Below are 18,672 nucleotides of genomic sequence, written 5' to 3' on the forward strand. Positions count from 1 at the left end.
TGCCAGGGGGACTCTAAGCTGCTATATTGAATTGCAGGGACCGAGCCCTGCCTAGAACACCTTGGCTCTGCATGGTAGATTACAGCCAAGAGCGTAATGGCATAATACATCACACTGCAGTGTACAGTTTCGGCTTGTACTGCGTATTATGGTTCAGCACAGCATGGCATTGCCTAGCTTGCAGCAACACAGTCTCATCATTTGTCATTGTTGGCCTTATGTACTAAGCAAGTCTGCAGAGCTTCAGGATCCCTTGTCATGCTCTGGAAACATGGGGCCGCTGTGGCAAGGTTATTGAAGGTCTACGATGTAGTGATTAGCAGGTTATCTGCTGTGTCAGACTGTTACTCAGCAGGATTGGACTACCTGTGCTTGTTCAGGAGGACAGCACAACACAGGTATTGCTTGCTGCTTCGACCCGGCAAGCAATAGATTTGTACTCAGGGGGTGTAATGAGTTTCTGAATCAAGAGCAGAAAAGCGGATAGCATATTTTTTCAAAAGGCTGTAAATAATCTCACCTCTGTGGCCTGTTGAGCTTTCTATTGAACTGATAATGTTGGAAATGTCCTGTAAACATCTGCGTATCCTGTTGTGCTCCTCATGCAGAGGGCGCAGAGAGAGAGAGGTCTATTACGGTCTTTATATTAAATATCTTGGTATATTTTGTAATGTGTAGGTATGTATATAATACATCATATATATCATCATATAATAGAGATCTTTTAAAAGATATGTTATTGTTGGAATAAATAAACCTACACAAGTCGTTAGTATAGCTTGTTGTAGGTTTGCCATCTTATGGACATAATGTGCAAAAATAGTTATTTATTTGTTTATTTTTAGATGGAACATTCAAACATCATTTTTGACCAGTTTTGACAGCTTGTATGTGTATTGGATTAATCAGATGGGATGAAAAATGAAAGGAGCCTTGCATGTGCCTCTCACAGTCATTTGTTTTTCTCACTCTTGTTTTCAAGCGGAACAGCCAATCAGATAAATTGGCTATATGGCCGACAGCCGCCGAAAAAAGGCTAACGCGTGGCGATGGTGCGGGACACACCGCACAAACTAGGGCGACAGCCTGTACTGCCGACGGTCGCTTTGGTGTGTCAGGGCCTTTTAATCCTGACAAGTGTAAGCAGACCCTGTGTAACCTCTTAGTCCCTCTTAGTCCCCCTATAGGGGACAGCTGTCCTATTGGCTCAATGGTGAAGTGTCCCGTCTCTATCTACTGTGCCAGAGATGACCCTGGGCGAGGTTGATGAGAGAGCCTGATATCAGCGTCATCCCTGTCGGTCTGATACACATGCGAGCAGCTGACACGGCCGAGCCTGTAGAACAATCACTGACGCCTGTAGCATGTGGAGTACAACATGCTACACAATGTGATGTCTAGCACACGCTGTTTTACTTTGCTCAGGGGCTTCTTGCCTTTTTTATTTAGTAAAGTAAGCGCGCAAATCAATATCAATGGCGGTGCTGACAAAGTTTAATGACCAGGTGACTTCTTAATGGATTTTTAATTAAGACTTCTTAATTCCCTGATTCTCTTTTTTATTTGACAAAGAAAGAAAATGCTATATTTTTACTGAATTATAGTTTGTAATGAACCATTTTCTTTTATGTAAATATATCAAGCTGATATATCATCGTATCAACATTTAATTTTGTAGTTCTAAGTGTTAGAAAAGAGAATAGAGGCTTACCCAAAACCTGTCAAAGCCTTTACACTCTTTTTTTTTTTTTTTTTAAGATTATTTTTTGGGCTTTTCTGCCTTTAATCGATAGGACAGCTAGATGAGAAAGGAGCGAGAGAGGGGGAAGACATGCAGGAAATCGACACAGGTCGGACTCAAACCCTGGACCTCTGCATTGAGGCATAAGCCTCTCAGTATATGTGCACCTGCTTTACCCAATGAGCCAACCCAGCCACAGCCTTTACACTCTTTTAACACAAATAATTTATCCCCCCGGGGCATCTGGGAGGGAGAAATGGGAGCGTAATGTACTTTGACTCCATGTTTTCAGCTGCTGTAGTATTTTCATATACAATATTACCAGGTTCCTGAATAGAAGGGGCTTGTTGACTCTTTTCATTACCTTAGGGAACAAAAAAAATCTTATTTACAGTGTCAGTGATATCATGCCATTGTGATATGCTTTAGTATATTGTGGCTTCAACGCAGCCAGAGTTTGTAAAATAATCATCTTGCTGCTCTTTCTCCTTCATTGCACATAGCAATGTTATCATACCCATACAGGAGTTGTCACATGTGCAAATGTGCTGAGAAGATCTGCTTGTACTGTATATCTTCATGTAAACATAACCTCTTCCTGCAAACTGAGAAAAAAATGAAAACCAAATACAAAGCAAACAAGAGCAAAGGGTGTGCAAGAAAGGCTGTATAAAAAGAGAAAAGGAACAGATACACAGAGTGAGACAGAAAGATGGATTGAGTTGCTCCTGAAGGTTCATCCTGTTTAGGGCTCCACCTGCCTCACAGTCATAACGCCTGCCTCAGCACAACACAAGGGAAAAGGAAGTTTGCCATCTGCAGACACACACACACACTTACCCCAGCTCTGCACCCTGGGCCTGCCAGGGCTAATTGCCATGGCAACAAGCTATTGAAAGGGGTGTGGGTCAGCTGGTAACTGGAGGCTCTTTTTAGATGGAAGGACTTCTCTGACTGGGAGAAAGGGGCCAAATTTGACTTTATTCAGCTGAAGCTCTGGCTTTTATATTAAGGTAAAAACCAAGCGAAAGCCTATTTTTGTGTGATCCCAGCAAGAATAAGCCGAACACATGCAGCCTCTCTTTGCAACTGCAGCTCTAAAGGACACAAACGCAGATTAAAAACAATCTGACTCTCCAAGATACATTTGTTAACCTTGAAAAAGGTGTAAGAGATGTGGGTGAAACCATCTCTGTTTGTCTTTCTCCTGATGTTGCTATCTTGCTGTATTTTTTTATTTTATTGGGGCAGTTTTAGGCCTTTATTTTTACAGGACAGATGAAGACATGAAAGGGGAGCGAGAATGACATGCAGCAAATGGTCACAGGTTGGACCTCTGTACATGTGTGCCTGCTCTACCAACTGAGCTAACCCGGCCACATCTCGCTGTATTTTTTATACTTAGAGCTCTACTTGTGCAGTGTGAGTCAAGCTGTGCATGGGGCTAAGCTTGTTCTCCTTGCAGCCGTGCAGATGGTCAGGTGATAAATTGCTATCATGAGTCAGGTACAGAAAATGCCAGCACTCTTTCTAACAGACACACACTAGCCTTTACTGATATTGACAGAAGGAGCTCAGTCTTAAGGTGACACACACAATAACCGCCCTACCCCCCACCCTCCTACACACACACACACACACACACACACACACACACACACACACACACACACACATAGACTCACTTTCTTTTCTTTGCATTTAGTACACTAAATGCAAACACCCACACATGCAGCCGCACCCTGTCCATGTGAGTGGGCTGTAGTGACTCGTTAGTGTGCACAGCAGGAGTGTGTGTGTGATAAATTGCTGTGTGAATTATGAATGAGGGGGAGCCAGTCTACACTGAAGCCTGCTAATGTGCTCAGCCTGCACAGATTGACTGTGCATATTTGTGTAGTATTTTATTATTAGCAGTGCAGGCTATAAAATGAATTTTTGTTGTGGTTTAACGGTGTTTTAAGCCCCCAACGTCTCACTAGGTTTAGGCAATGGTTAGGGTTAGGTGCTTTGAAGTCAACGGTCGCAGCGCTGCCTTGAAGTCGATTTAGGCTATGGTTATGGTTATGGTTATGGTTAAGGTTAGGTGCCTTGAAGTCAACGTCCACAGCGTTGCCTGGAAGGAGACGTTGGGGGCTTAAAGCACCATTGAGTGTCTCAGGCCAGCTTTAAGAATGAGGAAGCCTCTGTTTTAAAATGCTTGACTCTTACACCTGCTTCCTGTGTTTCTTTGGGTTTTATACGGTATAGTAAGATACTTTTATATTAAGTAATTTGCTTTGGCTCACTTCTGACCCTTCTTTTCTTCCTCTGCACCCTGCCTTCTCTCTGCTCCTATTCACTCTGTTATCTTTTCTGTACTGTATATACTTATCTATAGCTATTAACCTTTAATCTTCAGCAATCCACCTTGCCCCTTATTATTTTAAATGATATAGCATTTTGTTTTGAGGAAGTGTGTGTTAGTGTGTAGTAGAGCTCAAACAATTAGCCAATTAATTAGTCAATTAACAGAAACTTGGATGATGGTTGTTTTAAATGATTAATTATAGAAACTGGGATGACTGAATTAAACATACAATTTGTTGGTTGCATTTGAGGTTTTGCTTTCTTTTGTCCGTCATACCATGACATGTCTGTCAGATAAAAAGCAAGTTGTCTTTCGGGGTTTTGCTTATTGGTGAGAGGATCCCTTAAATTAGTGTTTAAAGAATTGTGACCAAGACACTGTACCGAGTGGAACATTTTGAAGTTGAAAAATAAACTTGTCCTCTGTTGTAATACTATGTACTAGTGACACTATTTCCAAATTAGCTCAAAAACATCTTGCATTATCTGTCATTTATCTATGGGAATTTCATGTTACTCATCGGCTTACATACTTCAATACCGATATATCTGCCACAAGGTAATATCAGCCAGGCTTCAGTGTATAGCAGGTGTGGCTGGTTCCTCTCTCCTGTGACCTGAGCTCCCTGCCTCAGGCTCAGCTCCCTCCGTTGGCTTCATAGGGAGACAGCCCTTCTGTGTCCCCTCCAGCTGTCAGCTGCTCCTCCATCCACGTACTTTGTAGCCCCAGGAATCCCCCATGCTGTCACTCCTAAAGGCCAATTGAGTGTGTGTGTGTGTGTGTGTGTGTGTGTGTGTGTGTGTGTGTGTGTGTGTGTGTCATTTTTAATCTGTCTCTCTTTGTGTTATTTGTCCTTTCTGCCTTCCTGTTCCCTGTTTTTTTCCGTTTTTCTACCATCATCATCTTGCTGCAGTCTCATTCTGTTGAGTCAGAGTGCTTCCTTCACTGTTCTGTAAATGACACCTTCATCAACAATTACAGCAATGCTTATCCTAGAAGGCTGCATATGAAATTGTTTCCGGCCTTTTGTTTGTCTGTGAGATTTATTGAACCTGTCAATTCCACTGTCCGGCAGAATGTGATTCATATGTTTCTGTGGTGGAAGCTGAGCTTGTAGTTAGCAAACTCATATAATCCTGCTGTATCTTTGGTTTGTTTTAGATAAAGAGTCCACAGGGAGTAGCACAATGCTCAGTAGGCGATCCGGCACATTTTCTTCATCAACCCCCAGTGAAGATGCCATTACTCAAAATGTTGAGTAAGCAAAGTCTGTGGTATTAGAGGAGAAGACGATGAGAGGTGGAGCATGAGAGGGAGGGAGATGTTTGTGTGTGTTGTCTGCTTGCTTTGATCCTTTACCCATAGCCACAAACTCAGCCACTTTTTAATCAATGGTGAAGCAATGCTCATAGCTGCGGGTCAATAGCATCTCAGGTTGAGAGATTTCAATATCTGATTATATTGAATTTTAGTTTGAAGAGGGTTAGGAAGAAAAGATGTATTTTTGTTTTGTTTCAACTCCTGGCCAGAAATTAATTAGTATTGTTTCCTTTTTGTGGTAATTTGCTCTTTTTTGAGATGAAGTCAGAAGTCTGAAAAAGGGTTAGGGCTGAACAAGCTTAAGGTTTATACCATCGTGGAGAAGAGGAACAACATTAGTATTTAATAATCATACATCAGAGATGGGGACTCGAGTCTGAGACTCGGACTCAAGTCGCACTTAAGTCGCAAAAACAGTGACTTCAGACTTGACTTGCGACTCGACCCAAAAGACTTCAGACTTGACTCGGACTCGAGACTCGTCGACAACCTGTTTTTTTTTTTTTTTTAAATCTAAATTCATTCATGTATTTTTATTTTATTTTATTGCTGCATATACGTTGGGGAAACGTATGACGAGCTGCATGTCCCCTGCCCTTTGCCATAATGTGCAACGTAACGCATGCGCTATGCCTATGTGCACGCACTCACATATCAAAAACTGCATTGACGATGGCGACACCAAATCCTCCCAGAGTTGTGCCTTTTGTCATTAGTTTTGCTTTCAATAACTTTGTAAACAGTGGCAGTAAGCGAACAGCTACATGCAAGGTGTGTGGCACCAAGATAAATGATGCCGGATCAACAACGTCGGACTTCATCAGGCATCTCAAAACGCACCCAGATAGGTCAGTCACTTGCTAATGTGAAAGAGACATTAAATTTAGCATATATCGTCACAAGTAACAAGCTAACCATTGCAAAGTGTTGTGCTAATGCTGGGAACATGCAAATTGTATCTTTATAGTTGTATCTATATGATGTGACAGACTTAGGTTAATATTTCACCAGGTCTGAGGGCTAGAGGGATGTGTTAAGTAGCAGAAGATTAGACTATATGATGTCCTAAGTTGGAGACCCAATGTAAGTTCTGGATGTAACAAAATTAAGCTAGTTCCATTAAAGCATACGTGATATTTTTCCCATCACAAGTTCACATCTATTCTTGGCTGTAGTGCCCTCATTTTATTTCAGAAAAAAACATGATAGAAACATTTAGTATTACTTTAGTTTACAGTTATGAAATTGAAACAGAGAATTTGTGTTTCTTCAGATTGCATTGCAGTAGACCCCATAAAGTTATCCTACAACTGATTTTGATACTGTACTGTATGGATGGTAGCTACAGGACATGCTTTTAATAAGATTTAATAATACACTGTTAGGGACAGATCAGATGGCCAGAGACTTGAGACTTGAATTGGACTTGTGTCAAAAGACTTGAGACTTGACTTGGACTTCCAAAAAATGACTTGTGAACATCTCTGTCATATGTTTCTTCATGTAACACCTTTAAAAAAAAGTATAGTACAGAATTATTGAAAGGATAGATAGTGAAAGAATATACAGAAGGAGAAGAAAGAGCAGCACAATGTTAAGAAAAAATGTATGGAGGAATGTATAGGATGACAAAAAAGAAATTGAATAGGACATAATGCAAAGACGAAGATACAAAGAACTTTCTAATAGAGAGAGATATTTTAATCATAAGTTTTAATGCCCTGGGCTGGAAGTGTTCCTTTATGGGTAGAGAAAAGTATGCCTTAAGCTAAATAAACCATTTAAAAACTCACTGTATCTGAAAAATGCATGGTCACAAAGCTAAAACAAAAGGTTTTCTTAATCTGGAGTTTGGTGGGTCCTGACCTTTCCTGATGCAGTACTCATCTTTGGAACAGATCGAGCAGGAAACAAGTTTACTGGACAGATGTGCTGAAAAGTATAAAGAGCCAATATGGTCACCATTATCAGAGAGATGAGAAGAGGGTGGGGGCATTAGCATTCAGAGGAGCATGCATGGGTGAAGGGGTTTGACAGAGGAGAGGACGATGGTGTAAAAAAGACGCGATGGAAAGTGAGTTTGAGCTTTTGGGATGTCAGCTGTGGCACTTCTTCGCAGAGAAAAGCCCTTAACACCTATGTGGTGACGAGGCAAACAGACACCAGCTTGGACATGAAAGAACAGGGAGGATAGTTTGATTTGGGGCAGAGAGAGAGTGAGGGTGAGAGAAAGCTAGACAGTGAGTTACAGTGTGATTGACAAAACGGGGGAGAATATAGGCCACTGAGCAAAGGGGGTAAGGGGGGTTTAAAGATTTTGGAGAGTTGTCAACTGTATCTTTTGTACTGCCAGCAGACCATGGCAGCCTCGGACTGTCAAGGATGGAAGGATCGAAGATTCAGAATACAAACCGAGTGCAGCACATACGTGACAGACGCAGCCAAGCGAGAGTTAAAGACTGTGGAGAGTTGTCAAGTGTTCCTATTGTGGTTTTGAGTGAGCCTCTTTGATGGGGCCAGATTGAGGCCAGGGATAAAAACACCACCCAAATATGGAACTTTTGTTTTAGTGCCACCCCTGTTTACAGCATTGAGGGAGACAAAGCGGGGAAGGATATTGACAGATTTGGTTGATTGCAACAGGAAGAGAGACTACAGTATGGCTTGTTGTGCCTGGACAGTGTATTTGTCAGTAAACAGAGAAGTACTCTAACCTAATTCCCAGTTAAGAGACAGGTTTTGGTCCTAAAATTGGAAAACTAATGTGCTGAGAAAGCCCAGGTGGTGTGCAAGACTTGCTGTTGATTTTTGTGGCTTATATAACTCATACCAAGAGCTTACTGTGGGTTATCTGGGGTCTCTGAGTGTTTGTGATAACTGTATTGGTTTAGCTGCGCTTCAGTGAGTTTGACGTGTACAAAGTAGGCACAGCTTTAGTTATCTTTAGTATCCAGTCTATAACACTAAGTTTGATAGCCTTACCCACTCCAGCAGCATAATATGGTTTAACAAGTTTACCTTGTTACTTTTTTGTCCTACAGTGATTCCCAATCTTTTTTGCTTGTGCAACAATTTAAAGAAAATCATACTTGCGACTACATGTCCACCACTTCTGACCAATTCAACCAAAGACCCTTTTCTCATTTGTTTTATGAAATAAAAATTTTAGTCCAAATGAACAATCAACAATATATATATATATATATATATATATATATATATATATATATATATATATATATATATATATATAGTATATACAATATACAAGAAAAGGAGTTTTAGGTCTTTTTGCTTCGTCGGCCCTTACTGTAGGTTGGGGAACCACTACTTTTTTCTACTAATATACTCAAACAAAAATGTAACAATGGAAAAGAAAAACAGTTACTTTGTAGTTTAAAAAAAGTAACAACAAGGTAATAAGGTCACCAAAGGAAAAAAGTTATCTCTGGATACACTGGATATAAATATGAATAAATCTTATAATTATGGTAATTCTATGTTGCACCGTCAATGTGGCTCATGATTACCTTATGATATTTTCTGGAAATTCTATTTTGAATTCATTTATAGCCAAAATAACCAGATGGGAATTACTTTTTTGGCTAATACAGTGAATTACTGCAAAAACTCCAAAAAACTCAAAAAAAAGGTATTGATGCAAAAATCTTTTAAACCAAATAAAAAGCAGTCCTGCTCATTAATTTGCAGCTTAGCTGACAATAACCTTTTTCAACCGGAGCTATCATAGATATTATATAGATATGACAAACCGCTGTTATTTTACAGTTCTTCTTTAATAAAACATAATGCTGGGCTTTGATAAAGTGTGCTGTTGGATACAAACCTAGTGCACTTGTTAACACATAGCCTATATTTAAAAGAATCAACATTTAACTCATTGTGCTTGTTTATGTATGTAGTAAATTGAGCAAAGTGTGAAACACCCTCTCTATATTATTCAGAAGACGATTCACGACGTCTGTGCTTGACATTGTCTGACAAAGGAAACACTCTGCCCTAATTTGACATTGTGAATAATTCTGCTCATTCTTCTTACATGCCCTTTAATGCCTCCGAAATAACATGGGCTCAGCAGAAGTGTTCAGCTGTAAAAACAAAAACAAAAATAAAAACCTAGCCCTCCCCCGCTCCTATCCGTCCTCGGCTCGGGAGTCACGCACGGACTCTGCTTCTCCTTTACTGTCAGAAATGACAGTGTGAGTCTCTTGGTGATTCCTTATGAAAAATGCATGTCTCGTTCATGTTTTCTGTCTGAATGGGCTCACTCATAAACAGCACTTAATAAAACTTTCATTCCATCACCACTACCAAACAACTCATAGACTCAGTCTAGCCTCTTTCTTATTCCAGTCTTACTTGAATTGTTCCCAAAATCTCTGCAATCTCTACCTCTTATCTTTCTGCGAACCATGCCGCAGTAATGAAGTCATCTCTAAATAACCTGTCATACTGGACAGGATTCCTTCTGTCCCTCCTGCCTTCTTCCCCCCGACAGGGACAGGATGTACAGTATATTCCAGGACAGGGACACAGTGGAGGGAGAAGGTTGGGGCTGCTGGCTGGCAGTGCCAACTGGCATGGAGATCTGCTCAGCCTAGCGGTGCTAGTTTCCCTACGCCACCTGCTCCATTGCCCTCCTGCTCTGATACCTGGCCCTGGAAGGCAAACCTGTCATTATCAGAAGATAGGGCACATTGTGTGCATGTGCGTGTGTGTGTGCTTGCGCGCTGATCCAAGCATATCTGCCAACTCTCCTCTCTCCGTTGCCCTCTGTGTTCTTTTTCTTTTAGTAAACCTCCCTGAGACAGCAGCATTAGCTATTCAGTCCCACTTGGGTTGCAAATGGAATTGGAAAGCAAAGTTGTTGCTTTAAGATAAACAACAAAAATATTTAATACTTAGGCTATAGCTACTGTACCTTTAGCATTCATGCATTCACACCCAACATCTGCACTGAGCTTCTCTTAGCATCATGCAAAGAGGGTTTCAGGGAAGGCCATTGTCCCAGAAGAGCTTGGACGTGCTATGAGTTGGCGAGAGAAAGGGAGGAGTAGAGGTGATGGTGTTATTTGGTTGCAAAGTGCTTTTCACATGTCACTCTCCTCTGTCCTGAACAAAAGGGCTTGGAGAGGGAGATAATGTGACTGGGCTCTCATGGGGAAAGGTTATCTACTGTTGCCTGTCAGCTGATAGCACAGGACAGGACACTTTAAGTTCCATAATGCCTAGAGGCTTTCACTAATGATGCTCTTCAATTAGCCCAGGGTCATCAGAGATGGAGAGAGGCAAACACTTATCTGTACCTGTATTACAGATCATCAAACAGATGTGCACAGACTGACAGATGGATAGTCAGACACACACTGGAAAGAAACAAGCAGCATCAAGCTAAGTTTCTAGACCTTTTTCCCTGCCGCGAGGGCTTTAGAGCACAGCTGTAATCTAATGATTTTGGATCATGTGGAATTGGACAGTGGAGCCAGTTTCAGGCCAGTATGTCAGGGCCGCAACTTACTGCCTGACAACACTGCAATTTAAAGATGCACCAATTGACCGGCTGGTGACCGGAATTGGCCGGTTTTCACGTGATCGGCCATGACCGGCGACCGGCCGGTCAGTCTGACATATGCCGATTTTATGCTGGTCAAATGCACTCGGGCGCCGCATGATTTACATCGCGCAACATCAGCATCACACGTGAACACGCAGGGTTTCCGCTATGCATGTAGCAGTGGCACACCGCCGCTCCATCAGCTGTTTATAAAATGTCATAAAGTCGTAATTATACACAGCTCTGTCTCAGTCTGCTCTACTGATCTCAGGCGAACAGTCAGCCGCTCTCTCTTCCCCCTCTGAGGTTGAACAACTGGAACATGAAAACCGCACTCACGCGGGTCCCGTGAAATATGTCCGCTAGTTTATCGGAAAATAGCGTTGGGCACACTGTCTTTGATGAATTTACTGTTTATCAGACCCCAGATGAGACAAGAAGCTAACGTTAGTGAACGCTCCGATCCCTCTGACGCCCCGCTGCAGGAGACGTTGTATTCCCCCGACACGCTGTATTAACATTACTCTTTAAAGCGCTTTCCAGGTTAGTGGGGATACATACCGCTCAAAACCAACATTAAAAACGTAGTAATCTTCCCTCAGCGTTTAGTTTTGTTGCTAAACTGTGTGTAAATGAGCGGTGATGTTCAGGTAACGGCACCCTAGGGTAGGTGCTGCATTGTTCCGAGGTAACCGTTGGTAACTAACGCTAGCAGATAAGCCCGTTGACAGCAACGGCATTGTTCATATTTATGCACAATGACAAATAAAGCAAAAAAAGGAAACTACACGCTGTTTTCAGGTAACGTTACTGTTGACTTTCAAACAGGCCTGTGTGTGTGTTTTGAGAAATATCTTTATACTGCAAGGCTATATTTATTTTATTTTTATTTGTTATTTATATATTATTTTATTGATATTACCTGTTTTCCCTGTTTCCATACAGAAGTTTAGTTTGCTAAATATATCACATTTCTTTAGTTGGATATTGGATGTGAAAAGAAGGAAATGGTTCTAACATAACATTGCACTTTAGATGTGTGTGAATTTCCCACACCAGGAGTAATTCATATAGTTCTATTTTATAGCGATCGATTATCTGTTCAAAAAATGCAAAATGTAAAATGTTCTATTAAAGAAAAGATAGAAAATAAATATTTGTGTGTGCTGTAAAGTGGTTAGAAAAAATGAAATTGGAATCGGCTAAAATCAGTATCGGCAGGTCAAACTCAATGAAAAATCGGAAAACGGAATCGGCCTAGAAAATTGTAATCAGTGCATCTCTCTACTGCAATTTCATCTGCCACAAGGCTGGATCGTAAAGATGAGAGACTGTCCCAGAATGGCCAGCAACAGGCGCACAAACATAGCAGACACTTGAACTCATATAACTAAATTTCTTTAATTATTGTGTTCCACCTCTTATCCAGTTTTGTATTCATGTCTGGCATCTTGTTTGTAATTTTCTTTTATAAGTGTGTTTTTTTAATAGTCATTGTTTCATCCACTATGAAAACAATTAAAAATCTCTGCTCTCTGCCTTTAACATTTTTTCTGTGCGTATTATTTAGTTTGAAACACTTATTATCTTTAATAAGCTTTTACAGTACTGGGGAATTGAAGCTGAATGGTCCAGTGATTCCCCCTGCCCCCCCCAAAGTCTTATACAGTTTTATTGTTATTCAGCAGGCACCATTGCTTTTACAGCAGATATAGGATTTGCATTGATTCTGACTCTTAATATATTAATAAATAATACAATGTAACTCATATACTTTTAGTAGATATATTTACACCTGTGGTACTTTGAGAAAACACTGTTGAGGGAAAGACAGAAGAAGAAAAGAGAAACTGAGAGGGAGGGGGTAAAAGCAACCCCGTTGACCCACAAGTGAGAAGCAGAAGTCACTGTATACTGGTGGGCAGGGAAGGATTTGATTAGCAAAATAATGAAATCAGTCAACGCAGTGTGTGTGGGTTGTGTGTGTGTCTGTGTAGATCTGTCTTTGACGCACAGTCACACTCACACATTCTCATCCACAGAGGCAGTCAAAAACTCCCCACCATTTCCTACTCGCCTCTTGCTGCGGTGTCATTCTGCATCACTGGTGCAGGGAATTAGTTCTTTGTTACTGCTGTTTACTGCCTTTATTTCCTGTCCCTGAATGCTCATCCACCTAGCTATCGACCCAGCTACAGCAAAGCCGTCCATCTACACCTCCGCTCACTCTATGTTTGACTGAGTATGTAGGTTGTTGGAGGGGGTGTGTTTTGTGAGTGTCTCATAATTGCACTTGTGTTTAAATTTCTCTCTTTATGTGCATGTTTTCTTATTTTGTGTCTGCTTCTTTAGCTGCTTATCTTGGTATTTGTGTGTGTGTGTGTGTGTGTGTGTGTGTGTATATATGTATATATATATATATATACATACATACAGTGGGGCAAAAAAGTATTTAGTCAGCCACCAATTGTGCAAGTTCTCCCACTTAAAAAGATGAGAGAGGCCTGTAATTTTCATCATAGGTACACTTCAACTATGAGAGACAAATTGAGAAAAGAATCCAGAAAATCACATTGTAGGATTTTTAATGAATTTATATGCAAATTATGGTGGAAAATAAGTATTTGGTCAATAACAAAAGTTCATCTCAATACTTTGTTATATACCCTTTGTTGGCAATGACAGAGGTCAAATGTTTTCTGTAAGTCTTCACAAGGTTTTCACACACTGTTGCTGGTATTTTGGCCCATTCCTCCATGCAGATCTACTCTAGAGCAGTGATGTTTTGGGGCTGTCGCTGGGCAACACGGACTTTCAACTCCCTCCTATGGGGTTGAGATCTGGAGACTGGCTAGACCACTCCAGGACCTTGAAATGCTTCTTACGATGCCACTCCTTCATTGCCCGGGCGGTGTGTTTGGGATCATTGTCATGCTGAAAGACCCAGCCACGTTTCATCTTCAATGCCCTTGCTGATGGAAGGAGGTTTTCACTCAAAAACATGGCCCCATTCATTCTTTTCTTTACACGGATCAGTCGTCCTGGTCCCTTCGCAGAAAAACAGCCCCAAAGCATGATGTTTCCACCCCCATGCTTCACAGTAGGTATGGTGTTCTTTGGATGCAACTCTGCGACGAGTTGAGTTTTTACCAAAAAGTTCTATTTTGGTTTCATCTGACCATATGACATCCTCCCAATCCTCTTCTGGATCATCCAAATGCTCTCTAGGAAACTCCAGACGGGCCTGGACATGTACTGGCTTAAGCAGGGGGACACGTCTGGCACTGCAGGCTTTGAGTCCCTGGCGGCGTAGTGTGTTACAGATGGTAGCCTTTGTTACTTTGGTCCCAGCTCTCTGCAGGTCATTCACTAGGTCCCCCCGTGTGGTTCTGGGATTTTTGCTCACCGTTCTTGTGATCATTTTGACCCCACGGGGTGAGATCTTGCGTGGAGCCCCGGATCGAGGGAGATTATTAGTGGTCTTGTATATCAATTTTCTTATAATTGCTCCCACAGTTGATTTCTTCACACCAAGCTGCTTACCTATTGCAGATTCACTCTTCCCAGCCTGGTGCAGGTCTACAATTTTGTTTCTGGTGTCCTTTGACAGCTCTTTGGTCTTGGCCATAGTGGAGTTTGGAGTGTGACTGTTTGAGGTTGTGGACAGGTTTGTCTCTCATAGTTGAAGTGTACCTATGATGAAAATTACAGGCCTCTCTCATCTTTTTAAGTGGGAGAACTTGCACAATTGGTGGCTGACTAAATACTTTTTTGCCCCACTGTATATATATTGCAAATGAGACTGTGTACCCTTGTGTCACATGTGTGGTCTCTGTGTGAGTGTGACAGAGATTGCAGCCCCAGAGTGGGTCCGCAGAGGAGAGGCAGTGGCGGGCCTGTCTGAAGTACTTAGGGCAGACAATGCTCAGAGCCACAAGCTGCAGCTTCACTGGCAGTTGAATTATGTGGCTAAGCGCATGGTCACAGGTACTCACCTATGCTGCTGACACACACACACACACACACACACACACACACAACACAAACATACACACACAGATACCACATAGTTATTGTGTTTGTGGCTTGCCACAACACAGTGCTGCAGAGAGATGGGGAGAAATATGAAGAGGAGTTCAGTCACAAACACTTAGTCTCAATGGGGACTGAAACGCCATGTTTTAGGGTGCCAAGTGCTAAAGGTTTGTCAGCTCTCAATCTCGCTGTCTACCTCGCTGTCCATGTACAGTATCTGTCAGAGCGACAAAGTTGTTGGCAACAAAAATCAAACAAAAAGAGGAAGTGGACTATATGCATGCAATGGTGATTAAAAATGTGCCCTTTAGGAGCATCCTGTTAACTCAGTGGTCTAAAGCTGTTGAAAGGAAAGAGGAGCTCTTATTGAGAGTGTGAAATATGCAGGCTTAAACATTACAGTGCAACCTACATGCTTCATGCTTTATGTTGTAAAGCAAGTGAAATGCCCTGTGTTTATATGCAGTTAGATAATTAAAAGGACATAACTCCACATTGCCATGTTTTGTCGTTGTTTTGAGCAAAGTGGTCAGTTTTGTAGGTTGTACTTTTGGCTAAAGGTTGCACAAACACACACATGGACACGCACATACTTTGTAGGACTGATGGAAATGATAAGTTGATAGACGTGGAAGGACGCAGGTGTTCAAATATTTAGCCATGGTCATGGGGACCTCACATGCATGAACTACAGACAGAGATGCATGTGGACATGCACCTGTGGGACACATATGAAAGCGTAATTATCTCTTTACAGAGAAAATAGATGAAGAATGATATATGGGAGGATTTCAGCGCTTCTATACAAAAAAAAATTCCTCAGGCTATGGAGGTGGAGCAGAGGAATAGTTGTGATGAGGAGGTTGCAAAAAAATGACAGTGGACAAATTGGATCTGTAGAGCTTGAAAGAAGAGTTGACTGTTTGTGTCTTGTTGTTTGTCTCTTTAGCTCTCCCCCCTTCTCCGTGGCTAATTGTCTGATTCAAGAGTGAGAGAAAAACATACAAAACCCTGCACTGATGCATCACACATCATGTATATGTTTATGGAAGCAAGAATGACGTGTGTGGCCGGGTTAGCTCAGTTGGTAGAGCAGGCACACATATATAGAGATTTACTCCTCGACGCAGCGGCCGCTGATCCTCCTTACTCTTTGTTTCTGTCTCTCCAGGTCTGAAGACCTACCTGATCTCTGGCAGGAAGGTGGAGCCTCACTCTCTCTGTAGCTGCTCTCAGTTGGGGTTGGCAGGGCCTGAGCATGCAGATCCCCAGTGCCCCACTCCTAGGGTGCACACACCTGATGGAGCTCCTTCAGCCTGCACCCTGCCTCCAGACAGTGCTAAGGTGAGGGCACACTATTTCTGAGAAAATAATATGAAACATCATAATATGTTGTTGAGGAAGTAAGTATCTTCCCTCCTGTTCTCCATACATACAAATAATATAAAATACAACAGCAATGACCTCTCACTCATATAATATGCTGATGACATGGCTATGGTTGCTTGTCACCTTGCCACCTGGTTGGCTGGCAGGTTCCTTGACCTTTATGTCATATGACCAAGGAGCTGTGTCTGTTAGGATGGGAGTAGGGTGATCATGAGCACTGCTGCTGTTGAAAATGTATTTGTATTCTATGTATTTTAGCTGCCCTTTACTGTCTGTCTTACACTGTGTTGCCAGAATGCCGAAGGCAAATATACATAATATACATATTTAATGTAATGTAGTGGACAAGTTTCTTATCTTAAATTTCTGGGATCATTTCTCATTGCACATCAATATTGCCTGAGGAAGAACACTGAGCTGCATGTTCTGCTACAGCCTCTTTCATGTTCATATTTTCACCCTCTGTGTCCTTTTGTTTATGTGGGTGTATCAGAAGCTTTAATAAATATTTTTATTTTTGCATGCAAGCAGCTTCCTTTTGTCTTGAGTGGAGGTCATGTAAAAGAATGGCTTTCACCCCTGCCGTTACTGTACACCTGAATTGTTCCATGTAATTACATGGTTTTAACCCTGGGCACCCTGCGTGGTTAGAGTTAGGGTGCGAACTACAGGGGAGCTAGGGGGAGCTTGGCTCCCCTTAATAAGACATGGGCTCCCCTGAGAACGTGATTTGTGAAATTTTGACGTGCAATTTCAGTTTTGTGTAATGTGATCATCGTGGATTATCGATTGCAAAAATATCATTCATTCATGCATGATGGCGATTTAAACCTAATTCACTTCAATAAAGATAACTATACATGCTATTCTTGTCATGAGCATCAAGGCGTGGCGGCGCTGCAGTGCAAATTCAACTCATGTTTAGTACATAGCCATGGCAAAAAGAAAACAAGACAGTTTAATTAATTTACTTTTTACTAAGAAATTGTGTAACGATGATGTTAATAGCACGGCCGATTCACCTGCTGCAAGCCCTGTTAGCACACCTCACGCCAGGGTGACAACGCAAGAAGAAGCTGAAGAAATAATGCTGAAGATGGTGGTGGTGACAGCTCATCAGAGGCCGGTCACCATCCTAACCCCTCTTGCTCCTCTCTCCCGTTAAATTGGAACAGCCAGCAGTGGAGAGACTGGAAGAGCCAATATACATGGCTGTTTGTTAAGGATAGAAGCTTGAGGTGCATCGCTTAGGCCTAATTGAATGGAGGAATTCGTATTCGTAACTTTAACCGTTGTTTATGTGGAATCTCAAAGACAGCCTGATGCTTTGTTTATAGACTATTTGGGGGTGGCTGTTAGCTGTTTGACCTATCTATTCCTGTCGACAAAGTATAATAGGGTAAATCCCGTATAGTGCATACACTTGTAGCTGTTATGTACAGTATCTTTGTAAGACATTGTAAGTCGCAAGCGCACAAACCTGCCCCCTGGTGAAAAAAAAAAAGTGGGCTTCTCCAAAGGCCACGGTATAGTTCAAACACTGGTTAGAGTGTCTTTGTTGATTTCTCTTTTCACTTTTGGTGCACTAAACACCCACACATGCCTCCATTGGGTAGCACCTCAGTCCTCATTAAATCCTTATTAATACAAATCTGAGAACAAAACAGTGAGATCTTGTTAATTAGGCAATGAAAAGCACTGTTCTCCCCAGTGGGCAGTCTACATAATAACTGATCCATCATCATGATCTGCTCATCAATCCAGACACTGACATGTGCAGTGCATTGCACATGTCAGTGTTATGGTCATTTATAGCACAGCATAAGTGTCACACAAATCTCTTTCTCATACACACACACACTCACACTTTCCATTCTATTTCAACAGGCTGAGTGAGATGAAAAAACGACCTTGAGCCCTCTATGCCTCCACTTTCCTGTTTACTCTCCTTTTCAGTTTCTCAGTAGTCTGGATCAATGGAAGTACATTTCGAGGATAAATTCCTGAAATGGCTCACAGGCGGATGTCCCTCACGTTCCGCTCTCTGTGTGTTGCCGTTCTTATACTCGGTTTGATTCGTAGCAAGCTACACACAAAATTTGAATCGTGCAATAAGGCAGACCTTGGGTCTTTCGGTGAATGATTGTAAAGATTTACAAAGAATATGTTTACGGCATTTATTTAACTGGGATGTTTTGGGACCGATTGGTGGGGATCGCTATGGACGAGATACACACAGCGATAAATTGTATCCAGCTAATT

The 18,672-nt window shown here is 41.7% G+C and overlaps 1 protein-coding gene across 2 annotated transcripts in view; it reads left to right on the top strand.

The window, feature by feature from the left end:
• Positions 1–18,672, top strand: part of adcy9b (adenylate cyclase 9b) — a 39,196-nt gene that overhangs the window by 9,025 nt on the left and 11,499 nt on the right. For both annotated transcript variants that reach the window (XM_078268695.1, XM_078268696.1), the window contains exon 2: positions 16,193–16,365. In XM_078268695.1, coding sequence (XP_078124821.1) covers positions 16,193–16,365 — 173 coding nt within the window. The remainder of the gene's footprint in view (positions 1–16,192; positions 16,366–18,672) is intronic.

Source organism: Sander vitreus, chromosome 15 (genome assembly GCF_031162955.1).
Source record: "Sander vitreus isolate 19-12246 chromosome 15, sanVit1, whole genome shotgun sequence".
Taxonomy (NCBI): Eukaryota; Metazoa; Chordata; class Actinopteri; order Perciformes; family Percidae; genus Sander; species Sander vitreus.